This window comes from Carassius carassius, chromosome 34, assembly GCF_963082965.1.
Source record: "Carassius carassius chromosome 34, fCarCar2.1, whole genome shotgun sequence".
Lineage (NCBI taxonomy): Eukaryota > Metazoa > Chordata > Actinopteri > Cypriniformes > Cyprinidae > Carassius > Carassius carassius.
The window spans coordinates 5,228,784-5,247,979 of record NC_081788.1 but is presented as its reverse complement, the minus strand read 5'-3'; the positions used below and the strand labels follow the sequence as shown (position 1 = coordinate 5,247,979).

Genomic DNA, 19,196 nt, shown 5'->3' with positions numbered 1-19,196 from the left:
CTATTTGTGGACTTCAGTTTGGCCTTTAATACCATCATGCCTGACCTTCTCTCAGACAAACGAACTCAGCTGTCCGTGCCCACCTCCATCTGTCTATGGATCACCAGCTTCCTGACAGACAGGCGGCAGCTAGTGAGGCTGGGCAAACTCACATCCAGAACTATCACCATCAGCACTGGTGCCCCCCAAGGATGTGTTCTCTTCCCACTGCTCTTCTCTCTCTATACGAGTTAGCCAATTCTACAATTCCGTTTCTACAGGGGTAGTAGAGAGTGCTAAATACCCTCAAAAGAAAGGAAAAGAAGATCTGGTGAACTATCCAGTGCGTATTTGCGTTTGCCTCTGGACAGCTTCAGAAGTGACTATTTACAATGTGTTTTTGCAATGTTGATCAATGTAGCCAATCACAGACATATCTGTCAATATCTTCAACGCAATAACCAATCAGAAACATTTCAGTTGGTCAGAATACACTCACTGCTAAAAGTGTTATTAATTTATTAAGTGCAGTTTTGCATGCTTGTGAATCATCTCATAACTAAGTGCAGATGCGATGTACAGTAAATAAGAGATTCACTGTGCAGTTTAAAGAGCCTCACTGATTATAACGGAACTTTGTGAGATTATGATGGAATAAGATGAGTGATGCTTTTTAGTGATAATATAGGGAGCACGCTTTGCGCATTTTCTAGGCCATAATCCATTTAGAATTTTTAATAAACTTTAGTTTTTCGGACACATACATGCTGCAACGTTTGGGGAATGACATTGGTATTAGAGCTGTAATCGGGCCTTAAACGTTAGGCCCGACAGGACCCGAGCCCTACAGGTTTCGGCCCGAGCCCAACAAGTACATTTTGGTTGACAGCTTTTTAAAATGAGAGATGCATGAGAGAGTTGCATTCTAGTGGATGACATAGGACAGCGGTTCTCATTTCCCGTCCTTACGCTCCCTGCTCTGCACCTTTTGTATGTTTCTCTTATGGCTTCAGACGTTTGTTCTATTCGAATGTACAGTAAGTGCCCTGCGAAGTGGACATCACAGGATATTCTGCCATGGTTCCAGTTCGAAGCGAACGTATACGTTCCATTCAAAGTGCACTGAAGTGTGGGAGGCGTGAATTTAAATTGTATTTATTTAGAGAGGTATATGATGTCACACTTGACCTAGTGTGAAGATGTTGCGCAGCACGAATCTGTGAATGAATGTTCCAAGAGAAGTAAACTTCGACAGATCTCCCCTGCTTTAGGAAGTAGGGAGCGATTAACACTGTAATAGGGACCATGTCAATGGGAACACAGTTCATGCATGGAGCTTACTTCTAACGAGTTGATTTTATGAATCAGGTGTGATAACAAAGAGAGACATACAAAATATGCAGAGCAGGGGGGCGAGGACTGGAATTGAGAACCGCTGAATTAGGACGTAGGCGTAGTGCAAGCTCCGGCTCTCGCTGTACTTTGATGTCATACTGTACATATCGATCGGTCTTCACAGCGCTTCTTCAAGTTGAACACACATATTATGTAAGGCCAGACGATGGGCTGGTTGATGAGCATGATCTATGACATTAGGTTTTGTACGGCCGTTAACACCAGCCCACAGTCCACAAGCAGATAAATGCTTTTGAAGAGTTTCCCTCTCATAGCATTAGAATGACTGTTGACATGAAGCTTTTGCATTGACTGCCTCACTTGTAACATTTCGTTTGTATGCCTCACTCTTGCAGGGCAGATGTAAGCAAGTTTAAGTTTGAAGGGAAAACGTTTTATGTGATTGGAGTGCAAAGAGAGGTAAGATACATTATCTTTTTAAACTCTCATTCATTTTAGTCATATGATTCATAATACATTTACCCTACATGACTTAAAACCATTTGTATTTTCATTATGCTGTACATTGCTACATGAGGATGTTATAAACACAATCTTATGTTATCTTACATTCATTTGATAGCCTTGGTAAATTTACTGTCATTGCCCTGTATTAACGCTCCCTTCTCCCTATTCTTCATTTTACTATAATAAATAGCTGCAAATTAATTTAAATGATTCATAAAGAATAAAGAAATAGGCTGACCCTGTGTCCTCTTTTTTTCCCCACATGTGTCCTAGACAGGATTTCTAAATTGCCTAAAATGTCCAGTTTTTTTTTTTTTTCTATTGACAGTTTCTCTGCAGTACTCTACTTTATGTGCAGGTTTATTTGCATTGCTTTGACCGTTCTGTGTGGATCCTGCCTTTCCATATGCCATGATTGGTCGATTATGTACAGTGCATGCACACTATTGTTCAAAATATTCAAGTACGAAAACAATAGGAAAACAAAGCAAAAACCTGTGCCTTTCATTCTGTTTGTGTGTCATGCTTTAAATCTAGTTTCACATGTGCTTCTGTCTTCTTTTCTCTGTGTGCACTTTTCCATTGCTGGTGAGTAAACATATACATCATGGCCATTGATTAACTCATGAATTATGATTACACAGCCTACAGTACACTTCCTCATCCACATTTCTGTCCTTATTTTAATCCGACTTCAGTTTATGTTGTAGTGCCCAACATATAGTATTCATGAGCAGCACTGTCTATCAGGACTGCACAATTATGAAAAACATCACTATTTCACTGGATATTCCAATTCAAAATTGAATTGAATTTTTTTTTTTTATAAATTATTGAATACATGATCTTTAATGAAGGCACAGTCATTTTAAGCAATGAAATTGTCCACAATTCAGAATAAATCTCTTGGAATTAGTTTGTCAGTATAGCAAATGAAAAATTATTCCTAAAAGCTTCTTTTTGGGACTGACTCTAAATGCATTGCTGTAACAGACACGATTATACTAGTGAACTTGATTTATATACAATTGTGCAGCATTAAAATAAGCTAAAAATGCAACAGTTTTTTCTTTCTCTCTGTCTTGGAAAACTTGAATACATACATATATTGTTGCTTGTGAAGTTATGCATATTATATGGGCGGTATGAAACTAAAGTGTTGTTGGATGTCTAGAACTGTGTGTGTGTGTGATTGGTTAATTCTATACACTGTCATCGCCTGTCTGGGTCACGACCCATGCAAGCCTGAAAGTTGATTGAAAGTGGGTTGATTTTGGATGTGAACAGGGAGAATCATTGTGTGCTGTTCTCACTGAAGTCTGGCCCTCTCTGCATGTTCACACACACTTGAAAAGGATGTGTGTGCCTTTACTTATACTGGACATGTGACTTTGTTTCCCACACACGTGCACACGCCTGTCTGTGATACACACTATTCTAAGTGTTGGAGTGTACACTTTTCACTATCCTGAGAGGATGAGCAACGGCTGACCTGTTCTGCTACTCAAATCTCACAGAATGATTTCTCAATTATTATTCATATACTTAGAGTCAGGCAATTGAACAGAGCTTAGAGACTTCTTACATAACCAGCAACGTTTGCGCTCCTCACATGAATTATTCCTCAAATTTTGAGGCATAATGAGGAAATTTGTGCTATTACTATTTTTTGCATCTGTAGAACAACATTGGCAAAAAAAAAAAAAATCACATTGATTTACAGGACAGGACTGAAATAAAAAAAATAAAAAAAATCATTTCAGAAGCCATTGGCTCCTATAAGAAACAAAACTAGGTGCCAAATTCACATTTTTTAAGTGCCACAGAATAAATGTGCTTTCTTTCTTTCCATCTATCTTTCTTTCTTTCTTTCATCAGCATTTTAATACATTTTGTAGATGTCCTGGGAACTGAAGTGGGAACTAAATATTGTTTCTACATCTGATGTCACTGTGTGTCACAGCTTGTAATCCCAGTTAGTTTAGTGCGATGAGATGAGCAGTGGACTGTCTCTTGTCATAGGTGGGGTGAGCACTCTGACATTTACTTTTGTTTTAAAGACGTGACTGTAATCTCTTTGTGAACGTTCAGCAGTATATTTTCAGCAGAATAAGAAGCAGGAATCCGACACATATCGACCCAATAGAAAACAATACCCACTATACATTTTCATTACAGCGCTGATGTAACTTTGGTCCTCTCATTAATCCTAAATGTGACTGTTATTATAAACCAGTTCATTCCTGAGTTGTGATAAAATACATGATATACTACCATTTATGTTGTGGAATCATCTCTTTATTTGATTGTGTGCACTACTGTTCAAAAGAAATTCATACTTCTATTGAGCAAGGATGCATTAAATTAATCCAAAGTGACAGGAAATACCTTTAAATTGTTATATATTGTAATATATATATTAAATGCTGTTTTTTTTTAAATATATATACATTCTACTCATCAAAGAATCCTGAAAAAATGATAATGGTTTCCATAAAATATTAAGAAATGATAATAAAGGTTTCTTGAGCAGCAAATCAGCATATTAAAATGATTTCTGAAGGATCACATGAGACTGAAGACTGGAGGAATGATGCTGAAAATTCAGCATTGCATCTCAGAAATAAATTATGTTTTATAACATATTACAATAGAAATGGTCATTTTAAATTGTAACAATATTTCACAAAATATTACTGTATTTTCTGATCAAATAAATGCACCTTGAGCCTGAGATATTTATTATGTAGTAACTGTTTAAAAAAGTACAAAAGTGTCACTGGGGTGGTATCTTTTCAAAAAGTGCATTTCTATACTTCAGTCACCCCTAAATGGTGCTTATTAGTACTTCAAAGTTTTTTTAATAGTACTTTAAAAGATACACATAAATGATACATTTATGTTTTGAAAATGTACTGCACCACTGACAGATTTTGTACCTTTTTTTCTGACGGTGTGTGAAGATCGTCACAGCCCAAGGTCTTAACAACAACCTCTAGTTACATTCCCAGTATATCACCATCTGTATGGTGTATTAATGCTAAAATATAAAACTGATAGCAGATTTGGATTAATTCAAAACATAAACACACACACTTGAGTTTTTACAAACCACTAAACTGATATAAACACATACAAATACCAGTCTAGTGAACTATGTTAATTCAGAGAATTGTTTATTGTTATTCATATTAAATGTAATCTTTACTGGCCATTCGAGACTTTCTTCATGTTGTGAGTAACGCCACAGTCTTTGTCGAGTCACAGTGATGCAGCTGCCCATAATTTTTTTTCATTTATTACACTAATGTTGGTTCTTTTAAAACCCATTGCATCTATCGTGTAAATGAAGGTTAATAAGTATTGTGTACATTGTGTTTATTCCAGTCAAAGTGTCTCTAGTGGGTTGACTGACTGTGCCATTATGATGTGTTGTTATTGATCCGTATTCTCATATTCCCTTCTCTGTTCCCGGTAAAGCCGCCCTGCTTCCCGCAAACTCACTCTCACTAACATGCACACAGATTTGGGTCAGCATTTTGTTCAGCTCTCATTATTTATGACATTGTGCTCAGATTCCATCTTTGTGTAATTTTTTTATGTCTTCAGTTGCTTTGACATCCCTGTTCACTTAAGATAATTGTATCTACCTTTGCTGTTCCACACTTCAATTATTCATTCTTTCTTTTCATCTGTCTGCAGAAGAAACTGGTTCTGACGTTCCACACATGCACACCAGCATCCTGCAAGCACCTGTGGAAATGTGCTGTGGAAAACCAGGCTTTTTACAAGTAGGAGTCCTACTTTTCTCTCTCTCTCTCTCTCTCTCTCTCTCTCTCTCTCTCTCTCACACACACACACACACTCTGGATGTGTTTCTTTCTATGCAGCATATGTTTTGGTCTTTTTATGCAATACCATTCAAAAGTTTGGGGTCAGTATGATTTAAAAAAAAAAAAAAAAAATTAATCATGTCATTTAATAAGCATGCATTTAATTTATCAATAATGACAGTAAATATTTGTATAATGTTATGAAAGAATGCTATTATAAATAAATGCTGTGGTTTAAAATTTTCTATTCAATAAAGAATCCTCAAAATAAAATCGCGGTTTCCACAAAAATTTCATAACTGTCTTCATCATAATAATAATAATTAGAAATGTTTATTTGGCAGTGATGGAGTAATGATGCTGAAAATTCACTTTAGCCATCACTTGAATAAATTACATTTTAAAATATATTCAAATTTAAAACAATAATTTTAAAATGTAATAACATATTAAAATATTACAACCCGAATTCCGGAAAAGTTGGGACGTTTTTTTAATTTTAATAAAATGAAAACTAAAAGACTTTTAAATCACATGAGCCAATATTTTATTCACAATAGAACATAGATAACGTAACAAATGTTTAAACTGAGAAAGTTTAAAATTTTATGCACAAAATGAGCTCATTTCAATTTTGATTTCTGCTACAGGTCTCAAAATAGTTGGGACGGGGCATGTTTACCATGGTGTAGCATCTCCTTTTCTTTTCAAAACAGTTTGAAGACGTCTGGGCATTGAGGCTATGAGTTGCTGGAGTTTTGCTGTTGGAATTTGGTTCCATTCTTGCCTTATATAGATTTCCAGCTGCTGAAGAGTTCGTGGTCGTCTTTGACGTATTTTTCGTTTAATGATGCGCCAAATGTTCTCTATAGGTGAAAGGTCTGGACTGCAGGTAGGCCAGGTTAGCACCCGGACTCTTCTACGACGAAGCCATGCTGTTGTTATAGCTGCAGTATGTGGTTTTGCATTGTCCTGCTGAAATAAACAAGGCCTTCCCTGAAATAGACGTTGTTTGGAGGGAAGCATATGTTGCTCTAAAACCTTTATATACCTTTCAGCATTCACAGAGCCTTCCAAAACATGCAAGCTGCCCATACCGTATGCACTTATGCACCCCCATACCATCAGAGATGCTGGCTTTTGAACTGAACGCTGATAACATGCTGGAAGGTCTCCCTCCTCTTTAGCCCGGAGGACACGGCGTCCGTGATTTCCAACAAGAATGTCAAATTTGGACTCGTCTGACCATAAAACACTATTCCACTTTGAAATAGTCCATTTTAAATGAGCCTTGGCCCACAGGACACGACGGCGCTTCTGGACCATGTTCACATATGGCTTCCTTTTTGCATGATAGAGCTTTAGTTGGCATCTGCTGATGGCACGGCGGATTGTGTTTACCGACAGTGGTTTCTGAAAGTATTCCTGTGCCCATTTAGTAATGTCATTGACACAATCATGCCGATGAGTGATGCAGTGTCGTCTGAGAGCCCGAAGACCACGGGCATCCAATAAAGGTCTCCGGCCTTGTCCCTTACGCACAGAGATTTCTCCAGTTTCTCTGAATCTTTTGATGATGTTATGCACTGTAGATGATGAGATTTGCAAAGCCTTTGCAATTTGACGTTGAGGAACATTGTTTTTAAAGTTTTCCACAATTTTTTTACGCAGTCTTTCACAGATTGGAGAGCCTCTGCCCATCTTTACTTCTGAGAGACTCTGCTTCTCTAAGACAAAGCTTTTATAGCTAATCATGTTACAGACCTGATATCAATTACTAGATGTTCTCCTAGCTGAATCTTTTCAAAACTGCTTGCTTTTTTAGCCATTTGTTGCCCCCGTGCCAACTTTTTTGAGACCTGTAGCAGGCATTAAATTTTAAATGAGCTAATTAAGTGGATAAAAGTGTAAAATTTCTCAGTTTAAACATTTGCTACGTTATCTATGTTCTATTGTGAATAAAATATTGGCTCATGTGATTTTAAATTCCTTTAGTTTTCAATTCATTAAAATTTAAAAAACGTCCCAACTTTTCCGGAATTCGGGTTGTACTGATTTTATGATCAAATAAATGCATACATTATTATTATCGAATATATCTGGTGAACAATGTGGAATTTCTTATTAAATCACTGCCTCAATAAATAAATAAATAATAAATATATAAATAAATATATATCATTTTTATGGACTAATGCAGCAATGAGGAGAATATTGTCACTGTTGTGGACATGTGTTTCCTTGTTTTACCCCGTCTTAGTTCCTGTTTCCCTTTTTTGGTCACGTTTCCTGTTCCTGTTCTCATTATGTTTACTTGGTTCAAGCTGTGTTTTCCCTCATGTCAACATATTCATTGTTTCCAGGTGTTCCCTCTTTAGTTTCCTTGTCTACTTGAGCCGTATGTTTCCCTGTTTCTAGCGTCGGCTGTTAATTGTCATCCAAAGTTCCAGTTTTTGTATCTCGTTCCTCCCAGAGTGACAGAACAGCTGGCCAAGACAGTAAGCGGGGCCCCTTCTCCCAGTTTTCTTTTAATTTTTTTATTTAGTTGGAGCAGTTATTTTCTATTTATCAAGATGGCCGTCCCCTGGAAGTTTACATCAGGGAATTCCTCACCTGCTCCACACAGACTTCCCTTGACCGTAGGGCTCTTGTGGACTGTTTCTGGAGTGGTCTGGATAAGGGAATCGCTCAACAGATGCCACTGGCCAATCACTCGCTCCAGTGTCGGCTCCAGCCCCAGAGCTCGCTCCAGTGTCGGCTCCAGCCCCAGAGCTCGCTCCAGTGTCGGCTCCAGCCCCAGAGCTCGCTCCAGTGTCGGCTCCAGCCCCAGAGCTCGCTCCATTGTCGGCTCCAGCCCCAGAGCTCGCTCCAGTATGGGCACCAGCCCCAGAGCTCGCTCCAGTGTCGGCTCCAGCCCCAGAGCTCGCTCCATTGTCGGCTCCAGCCCCAGAGCTCGCTCAAGTGTCGGCTCCAGCCCCAGAGCTCGCTCCAGTGTCGGCTCCAGCCCCAGAGCTCACTCCAGTGTCGGCTCCAGCCCCAGAGCTCGCTCCAGTGTCGGCTCCAGCCCCAGAGCTCGCTCCAGTGTCGGCTCCAGCCCCAGAGCTCGCTCCAGTGTCGGCACCAGCCCCAGAGCTCGCTCCAGTGTCGGCACCAGCCCCAGAGCTCGCTCAAGTGTCGGCTCCAGCCCCAGAGCTCGCTCCAGTGTCGGCACCAGCCCCAGAGCTCGCTCCAGTGTCGGCTCCAGCCTCAGAGCTCGCTCAAGTGTCGGCTCCAGCCCCAGAGCTCGCTCCAGTGTCGGCACCAGCCCCAGAGCTCGCTCCAGTATCGGCTCCAGCCCCAGAGCTCGCTCCAGTGTCGGCACCAGCCCCAGAGCTCGCTCCAGTGTCGGCTCCAGCCCCAGAGCTCGCTCAAGTGTCGGCTCCAGCCCCAGAGCTTGCTCCAGTGTCGGCACCAGCCCCAGAGCTCGCTCCAGTATGGGCACCAGCCCCAGAGCTCGCTCCAGTGTCGGCTCCAGCCCCAGAGCTCGCTCCAGTGTCGGCTCCAGCCAAGGAGAGCTCCAATCTCCAAATGTAGCACAGAAAGGGCTGTAGTTCCCATGTCCAACCAAGGAGAGCTCCAGTCCCCAAGTCATGGCCAGGGAGGGCCACTAAAGACGAAATTCTCTCTAAGGAATTATTTTTTGTGGGTAGAAGGGTAGTATGGATCCATCCATAGTACATGGGCCGTGTGGCGAGGTCAAGGCCACGGAGGCCATCCAGCCATGGCCTTCTGTGTTCCCTATTCCATCATGACTCCCCGACGTCCCTGTTTCGCCATAGTCACCTAAACTGTATGATCCGCCATGACCTCCTAAATTCCTTGCTCCTCCATGGCCTCTTGAACTGTCGGCTCCACCATGGCACCCTGAACAGCCTGCTACGCCAATGGCTTTTTAGTCTGCCTGTCCCACATGGCGCCCCGAACTACCTGCTCCGCCATGGTGCCCTGAACTGTGCTCTGCTATGGCACCCTGGACTGCATGTCCCGCCATGGCCCCCTGAGATCCCTGATCCGCCCTGGATGCCTCCGGTGTCTCCATCCTGTACCAGGGCGCACTTTCCCTGTTTCTAGCGTTGGCTGTTAATTGTCTTTCAAAGTTCCAGTGTCTGTATCCCATTGCTTGTTGGATTAAATTCTAATCAAAGTATTCTCCTGTTTCTCCTCGTTCATCACAAAGTGATCGTGACAGATATAACTGTAAAAATAATAGAATAGGGAATGTAATTCAAACGTACCTTTGTTCTAATGTTTTATGATTTCACTCATTTAAAAAAAGTGGACATGTCGACATAACGGAGTTGAACAGAAAATACGTATGTTAAATATGTTAAAGTGAAATTTAAATTAAGTTTCAATGAAGGCTTTAAATATGCATTTTTACATATACATTTCACAGAGTTACATGTATATAGTAATGTGACTAAGTTCTGGTAATTATATCAGTATGAGGTCATTGGGACAAACCTAGCACACAGATGGCACGGTTAGCTGAGAATGATCCTGATATAAGTGCCTCGATGTCTTTCTCTGTCTCTAGTTACTCTGTGTGAGTGGTGTCACGTTACTGTTGAAAGTCCTTTAATTAAGAGCTTAAATGCCAGCCAGACAGCAGGCCTGCCTCTGTCAAACAACAACACTGGCTTCATATTAACACACACACACCATTCAGTCAATCACAAACTGCTTTTAATAGTCAGGCCACGCTGTATATGCTTACTGATTATGTGAGAAAATTATGTGCTGATTTCTGATAGATGAATTTAATATAAAGCAAAGAGTATTAAACAGAAATTAGAACACTGTATATTTTCAGTAGCAGAATAAAAATGCAAAACTCCTTTAAAAATGCAATTGTGAAAAGTTTTAATGTGAAAGTAGTTGATGGGACACAAGAGAGACTGAAGTCTAAGCGACCCATTTTAAGCCTAAATAACTAAGTGTTTGTTTACTGCTTTTTCTCTCATTTACTGTAGATGTGCAAAGTCCAGTCAGATCAAGACTGTGTCCAGCAGCAATATAATTTTCAAGGGAAGCAGATTTCGCTACAGGTGAGATCGCATGCTTATCTGATGGAAGTGAACCTTATGTCAAACTTGCTGGTATTATTATTTAACATATTTGTTTCTGGTTTGATTCCAGTGGTCGTGTGGCTAAAGAAGTCATTGAAGCCAGTTCAAAGATTCAGAGAGATCCTCCTGTTGTACACAGGTCAGCCTCCATTTGAAGTATATCCTACTTCTCACTTCTCCACACTTCACTTACTTCAGGCTGTTCATATGGTTCAAAATGACCACAGTATTATGGAGCCAGATCAGCCGAAAAAATGATACATTTACAAAACAAAATTCATAAATGCACAGCAATTTAATATAAATTCTGTGTGCGATGGGAATTAATTCACTTAATATGTACATTTGTGTAAACATTTTAAATGTATATTATGTCTAGTCATACTTAAAAAAAAAAAAATTAGCGATTTGACTGTCACTTCAGAAGTTCGTGTCTTAACATTTTTGTCTAAGTGTCTGTTTCTATGGCTGTTTCAGGTCTCAGTTTGGTCAATGCAAAAGCTTTACTTCACTCAGTCATAAACAGCTGATAATGAACATGGAGCCTCTCCTACCAGCATTGAGCTCCTGCAGGGAGAACAGAGACTCCTCCGCAAACAACGGTAACACACCTGCATACATACACACACGAACAGTGCATCTTCCTCCCCTGTAAAGATCTTTAGCTCTAAAAAAAAATGAAAAGTACCTTAAATTAATACTAACAAATATGATTCTGATCCATTCATGAGACTCCTTTAAAACAGACAGTGTTGCCAGGTATAACACCCTCAGTTCTCCAGGGACCTGTTCAGATTGAGCCGATGAGCTGCTGCTATCTGTAGAGACTCCATTCAGAGCTTTAAAAATACTTGTGAATCTCCCAGCAGACAGCATGTTTGCAGTGATTAATACAAGGCCTGCTCAGGCTTGAGCTGATTGGGAGTGTGTTGAAGCAGTGACACACAAATACACATGATTATGAAGATAGAAGTTGCTGGTTTAATGAAGTCTGTAAACTGAATCAATTAGCTGTTTAAACTGTAATCATTGAGGCCGAGTGAAGGAGGAGCAGGACTAGAGCGTTTCACGTGATGAAGACGTGGAGTCCATGTGAGGAGACCTGAGGCTGCTTCATCAATGCTAAGCCCTTCACAGATAAAGTTACCAGAGGACAGGACAAGCTTTTAAAGACTGAATGTCATACTGACCCTTTGCCCATCCTGAATGAAAACAATGTGCTTGCTAAAACAGGCTATCACTTCTACACTTTAAGAAGTAGTGAAATTTACAGTTAAAATCCGGCAAATGTGGTTGCTAGAACTGCTCGAACAATTATTATGACTTGTAATTGCTAATTTCCAAACGTTACATTAAATGTCTCATTAGATTTATTATAGTTTTTCACCATATATAGTTAAGAAACTTGCTACTAACCAGTATTTTTTTTCTTTTACCGTTAAAATTGTGATCATTTTTAAAGTGTTCATATTGATCATAGAAAGAGATTGGAATAAACTAGTTTATTTTACTAATTTTAAACTTTTTTAAAAAAAATTTAAACAACAGAAATGCCCTATAAACTTATTTAGCTACTCTTCATGTAAATTAGAATTTTTTTTTTTCTTCATTTCATCTTTCTGGTATGATTTTTAGTGTTTTTGTGCAGTACCGAATCACTGGGGATTGAGTTGATCAAACTTTATTTCAGTTTCCACCCAGGACAGCAGTGACTTATACTTGAAAACCTGGCTGCTAAAGAAGCTTCTGGCTTTTTAAGAGTGGAAATTTACAACTCAAGCAAGTGACATCAACATGGCTTTTGATTTAAATAAACCAATTGTGACCCTGGAGCACAAAACCAGTCTTAAGTTGCTGGGGGATATTTTTAGCAACGGCCCAAAAAATACTGAATGGGTCAAAATTATAGATTTTTCTTTTATACCAAAAATCTATAGGATATTAAATAAAGAAAATATTAGATATTTAAATATTTAGTAAATTTCCTACAGTAAAAATATTAAAACTTTTTGATTAGTAATATGCATTGCTAAGAATTAATATGCTTTTAATTTTTATATACAAACTTTACATTTACTTGTGAGAGGCAATGGTGAAAAAGAAGTGCCCTTAATGGTATTAAATGTGCACTTGTGGTGTATTTCAAATATTAAAAGTAATGTACAAAATTTCAACTTCCTTATAAACATATAACTGGATTATATGTACATGCATGACGTACAAGTTTCAATAACAATGACATTAAAGTATATTTTAGTTAAACATAAATGCTTGTCAGTACATTCAACAGTACAATTTAATCATATTTCAAGGACAATACAATTATGAAATTACATATAAAGATGTATTTAAGTCCTACTTAAATGTGTCAAAAACCACTCTTAAGTTCAACTCATTGCATTTAATATAAATGTAAACTATTATATATTTTCATTTTATTGCAGATAATAAACTGTACAATTAAGTGTCACATAATTAGCTCTCACTAATGTATATTGTTAAAGTACATCATTTCTGTAATAAGAACTGTTTTGTTCTTTTTCACATGGAAGTACCTCACCATAAACTCAGCTTTTGCCTTTGTTTTTGTAAAGAAAAGAAGGGACAGGTTGAATTTTTTCTTGGTAATCAACATTATGCATAAAATACTATCAAATGGGCTTAGCTTGTAATGATCCCAGAATATTCCAGTGGAGGGGAACAATATTCTGCTCTAGTATTCCATTAATATCTGGTCATGGAGTATTAATAAAATAATAAAAGGAGTCAGAGGTTGTTCGGGGTCTACAGGAGGACATCTGAAAGCCGGATATGTGTGATGTCTGCTAGCTGTACTGTACTCCGGACTGGATCTTTTCTTCATAACCGGCCGCTGTGATTAGCAAAGCCTTCTGCTGTGACTGATGCTGTATAAATAGCTCATCCTGCATTTGGGCTGATCCGGCCTTAATGCCCCGACTTTGTTCACATGTCCGCTATCCGGTGAAGTAAAGGGGCTGGCAGGACCCCATCCTATGAGACTTAACCCACCCAGGAGTGTCAGAGACAGTGTTTGACATCATTTAAGCCAGCAGGACCCGTGAGAAGGCCACTGTGTATTGAGAGGGAGCTTCAGATATGGAGGTTTTCAGAGAGCAGGAGGAGCGTGTGGTGGGTCGTGAAACGGTTGCTGAGGAAGGTCTACGGGAGGAGCAGGATGTGGATGAGAGTTTAGAGGAGCGAGCAGATGCCCTGCGCTGTCAGGTGAAGATCACCACACGTCACAACCTGCAGCTCCGGATGGCCAACTACACGGCACGAGACGTCTATGTGCGGCTGCTCGGCCACGGAGATCGCATCTCAGGAACCGGTATGGAAGCTCCCAAAGTCCTGCCGACATGATGATTTACCAGTGTTGGCATCTAACATGGTGACTGTAAAGGTGGACTAGATGCAGGATCATTCCTACTTCATTTCTGCATTGAATAGCAATTTGCATCATCCTGAAAACTTTAAAGAGTTGGTGAAAAATGTGTCATCCATTTACTTACCTCATATCATTCCAAAGTTGTTTTCGAATGTTAAAAAATAATATATTCTGAAAACCGTCCGATGTGTTTTTTTTGTCCGTTCAGTTGAAGTCGGTCACTTAAACTGTCCGGTTACCAACATTATTCAGAATATCTTCTGTTTTCTGCAGAAACAAGTAAGCCATACAGGTTTGGAAAGACATGAGGATGGGTAAATGATGACAGACTTTTCATTTCTTGGTGATCTATTATTTTAAAGCAGCAGAAAACTCTTGATTCTTTAACTCTTGAACAGCAGGAATAATTAAATAACTGATTCAATTAAACACAGCATAAACATAATACTACAATTGCATGAGAACTTGAATTCAATTGAAAGTTCACTCAAAAATGAAAATTCTGTTGAGCACAAAAGAAGATATTTTGAAGAATGTAACAGTTGATGGTAGTCAGTGACTTCCATAGTGTTTGTATTTATACTATGGCCCCTCTAAGCTTGACATTAACATTTCAAGGTGTCACGCAAGACCCTATTTAAACATTAAACACCCAGGAAGATGTGTTTATCCTATCTTTCACAAAAAGTAGGGTATTTTTCCATACTGTGGAAGTCAATGGTGACCATCATCCGTTCGGTTACCCACATTCTTCAGAATATCTTCTTTTGTGCTCAGCATTTCAGGAGCTTAGTTTTCACGGAAAGGACAGACTTACACTGATACATTTTCATTTATTAATTTACTTAAGTTAAATGAGTGAAATGTACCATAAAATAATGAGTAATGATGATATATGTTTCATCAGACGACAGGGACTATGACTAATTTAAATGGAGATGTAAATATTAGGGATTGGGCCATAAAATGAAATCATTACACTTTGGCTTACAAAAAATGAAGAAATGATAAAGTAATTAACATATTTGTAGTTTCAAATAAAAGCATTCAAATGCATTACCTTTTTTTTGCGTAGACAAACCATTTTCTTTAGAAAATGGAATAAAAAATCAATTTCTCTGTGCTTTGCTGTTATGACACATCATATGAGAGGAGGGCATATCAACTTTTGTGTCAAATGACATTCTTTTCTTTTCTTTTTCTCTCTTTCACCGTGTTTAAGAACATCACCCTCTTGTTTAGTTATTGTTGCATCTAACTGTTGCCACAGTAGCCATGATGTCTGTTGCTAGTGACGACTGTTGCCTCCTCCTGGGCTAAATGGCTCTTTATGTGTCGCTATGGTGACATCTTCTCTTTGCCCATATGCCTACATCTTCTCACTTAAGTGTGTTTCTGTAGAAGCTGTTCAATAGATAACTCATGATTATCCAATTAGTTTGACTACTCTCACATTTCAGGACTGATAATTGGCTGTCAGTGCTGATGCCCTGAAATTTGGTACATCCTGTCAATGACGGATCATTCAGTTACCGAGTGTGGAATTCACCATGCTTTTCATGCAACAATCCAGTTTGATCTGAAGAGACGTGAATTGTTTTTTGATAGTATAAGTATCATTGTGAAGTGAGAGGATGGTTACGTGAGTGTGTGTAGGAGCATCGACGTCACTGACATCTCAGCCAGGAGACTTGTCTTAATCCACACTAGTCAGGCAGCTGGGGCTATATTTAGACTTACACAGCCGTGCTCTCGACTGCTGGATAAACACACACACAACATAAACCCAAAAAGAGCAATAGCTTTCAAATAGTATTATTATTATTTTCATATTTTTTTAAATGTTATTTTTATTTTATATATTTATGAAATATTAATATCATCTAGATTCTAGCTATTATTCCTAAGAATTTATTTACATATTTATATATATATATATATATATATATATATATATATATATAAGCTGTTGTAGAATCATTCAATTTCATTGTGCCTTGTAATAAATCACATGACAACTGTGTAAAAAACATGAATAACTTACAGTCAGTTTTATCATAGTTAACTGAAGCTAAAACCATAAAAACCTTTTCATAACTTGAAATAACGCTACCTAAAATGTACTGGAAATTAATTATTTCAGCTAGCTGCCAATGCACCATTTCTTATATATATATAAAAAAAAAAATTCTGACTTGTTTTTAATAAACAAAAATGTATTAAAATCTTAGAAAATATTATTCTAAATAAGTATTCTTCCTAAGCATTAGTATTCTTGTGGTTTATACCAAGTACACATTTCTTAAAAAAAAAAAACACAACAACAAACAAAAAATCATTACAGTTTTTTACTCCCTCATAGAAGTGCAAACTTAATTAAACAGTGAATAATCTTGCTTCTGAAATTGTTAGATATGTATATATGGGTCAATTTGGGACATATTTTTAGGTTTTATTTATTATTATATATTTTTTTAAACAAAATGTGTGTGTGTGTGTGTGTGTGTGTAAGTATATAATATCTGTTCATCTGAATGGTTTATGTTTTATTTTAAAAGCTCTTTTTGCTTTCAACAATTAGAGTTGCAAATCTATCAGATTCTATGAATATGTCATCGTCCACAGTGTTTCCTGATAGTAACTTGTACATCCTTCAAGAAATGTTGAAATAACAGTGTTAAAATGAATTTTAAAGGGACAGTTCACCCAAAAATTAAAATTCTGCCATAATTTACACAAGATATTTTGAAAAATGTGGGTAACCAAACAGTTGCTGGTACCTATTGACTTCCAGAATATATTTTCCATACTATAGAAGTCAATGGCTACTGTCAGTTGTTTGGTTACCCACATTCTTCAAAATATATTCTTGTGTGTTCAGCAGAAGAAAGATAGTCATACAGATTTGGTGTGCACAATGACAGAATGTTCAATTTTGGCTGAACTATCCCTTTCAGAACTTTCAGTGATTACTCAACCAACTGTTCACTCTGCAGGACTGTCGGCTTTGAAAGACTCGGTTCATCTGTCTCCACTGAAACCATCGGTCACTTCTGAGGAGGTGGAGGTGAGGGAAAACCACGTTCATGAAAGATGTGAAGAAGGGGGAGTCAAAAGGATAAGAGCGGATGAGGAGAGGAGAGAGATACACGTAGACCACGAAGATGAAGCATGTGCTGCTCTCACCATATCTGACACAGCGTACAGCCCGTGTGCCAGCGTGGTGCCCACACCGGTGGAGGAGAGCCAGGGCGGCGTAGACCTGCTGTTCCAGAGTCCCGCGCGGCTACTGAAGGAGCTGCATGCTGACCCAGAGATGCAGCTGGAGCTCCAGGCCGAGAGGGAGCGGGAACTGGCCAGAGAAGCGTTTCGTCAGTCGCTGTGCCTCCCGTCGAGTGGACGGCAGCAGATGCAGGCCTGCCTTCTCAGTGCCGCCCGTCTAGTGGTGATGGCCACGGGTCTCCTCGTGATTCTGCTTCCTCTCCTTCTCGTGTTGCTGGAGTCGGACCTGGACATCTCGTTCCTGCATGACATCCGGCAGACGCCTGAGTTTGAGGAGTTCCACTACGAATACTATTGCCCCCTGCGCCGCTGGTTCCTCTGCAAACTGGAACTCATGACGGAGAAGCTCTGGGGCGACTGAGGGTCACAAGGAACGGGGACGGGAATATAATGGACAGGACAGGACAGGTTTGCTCTCCTACATCACAGGATTTATTCATTCACACGCCGATGCATTCTTGTAGCAGTACTGAAGGCAGTTTTAAAGCAGTAGAGCTGTAGTTGTCTAGTGTTTTAGCCATAGGGTTAGACAGCGGACAGCAGCAAGGGCCTTTAAATGGTTAAGTCAGCTTCATTAAAGGTGTACGACAAGCACAGAGCTGATTTAATTGCATTGGAGCATTATACATTTCAACATTGATGATGGATATGTATGCCTATTCAATATTTTCATTCATTTCACTTGCCTGTTGTCATAAACGTGTGTCAGTCAGGGTCTAAAATGAACTTTTTGCCCTATATTTCAATCGTGAGTGAATTTCCTAATTTATTTTTATAAGTTATTTTGCAGGTTTTTCTTTGTTTTGGTTTTCCTACGACTATTAATAAACCCCCTTTCTGTCTAATATATGAAATATATTCTAATATTTTATTAGCAAGGATGCATTTATTTGATCAGAAGTAACAGTAAAGACGTTTATAACATTACAGAAAGTTTTCTGTTTCATATAAACACTGTTCTTTTGAACTTCCTGTACATTAAAGTATCCAAAAAAAATATCAGGGTAAAATATAACTGTTTTCAACATTAATAATAATAATAATTAGCGGTGCCTTGAGCAGTAAGTCATTATATTAGAATGATCACACTGAAGTCTAAAGTAATGATGCTGAAAATTCAGCTTTATCACCACGGGAATATATTACTTTTTAAAATATATTAAAATGGGGAAAAAGCTTTAAAGCTAAAGCATTTCACAGTGTTAATGTTTTTACTGTATTATTGATCAAATAAATTCAACTTCAGCCATAGGAGTCGATGGAATCAATGTACGTGTATTTATGAAAAGAATCAATTCTTATTAGCTCATGCAACATGCAACAATTTTCCACTGAGGTTATAGTTGTTAGTAGATGCAAAATCTTTCTTTTGTAGACTATTTGTGTCTCTTTGATTTGATTCACTTATAATCATTGAGGATCACTGTTTAAATGTGTTACACAACCAACCAACTGGCCTATAAAACATTTTTACAAAACACCATTTGTTATTCACATTTGATGCATGTAAAAAAGTTCATTTTGGACCCTGCTGCCAGTTTGAGTGTGAAATCTGGTATAAACTCATATGAAGAGTCCGTTTGAAATGTTTGATGTCTTTGACTCAATCAACCTCCATAACAACACAAATAATGCACATTGAAGAGTATACAAAATGTAGACGAGGCGCAGGCAGGTAATGAGCCTTAGACTTAAAATAAGACTTATTTTCTTAAAAATCAAAAT

General features: G+C 38.5%; 1 protein-coding gene across 1 annotated transcript in view; it reads left to right on the top strand.

Moving 5' to 3' along the window:
- LOC132115083 (FERM domain-containing protein 3-like) overlaps window positions 1-18,428 on the top strand; it is a 45,251-nt gene extending 26,823 nt beyond the window's left edge. Inside the window, exons 9-14 of the mRNA XM_059523485.1 lie at window positions 1,731-1,794; window positions 5,545-5,633; window positions 10,688-10,762; window positions 10,854-10,922; window positions 11,261-11,385; window positions 17,186-18,428. Coding sequence (XP_059379468.1) covers window positions 1,731-1,794; window positions 5,545-5,633; window positions 10,688-10,762; window positions 10,854-10,922; window positions 11,261-11,385; window positions 17,186-17,832 — 1,069 coding nt within the window. The 3' untranslated portion in view covers window positions 17,833-18,428. The remainder of the gene's footprint in view (window positions 1-1,730; window positions 1,795-5,544; window positions 5,634-10,687; window positions 10,763-10,853; window positions 10,923-11,260; window positions 11,386-17,185) is intronic.
- The last annotated feature ends 768 nt before the right edge of the window (window positions 18,429-19,196 follow it).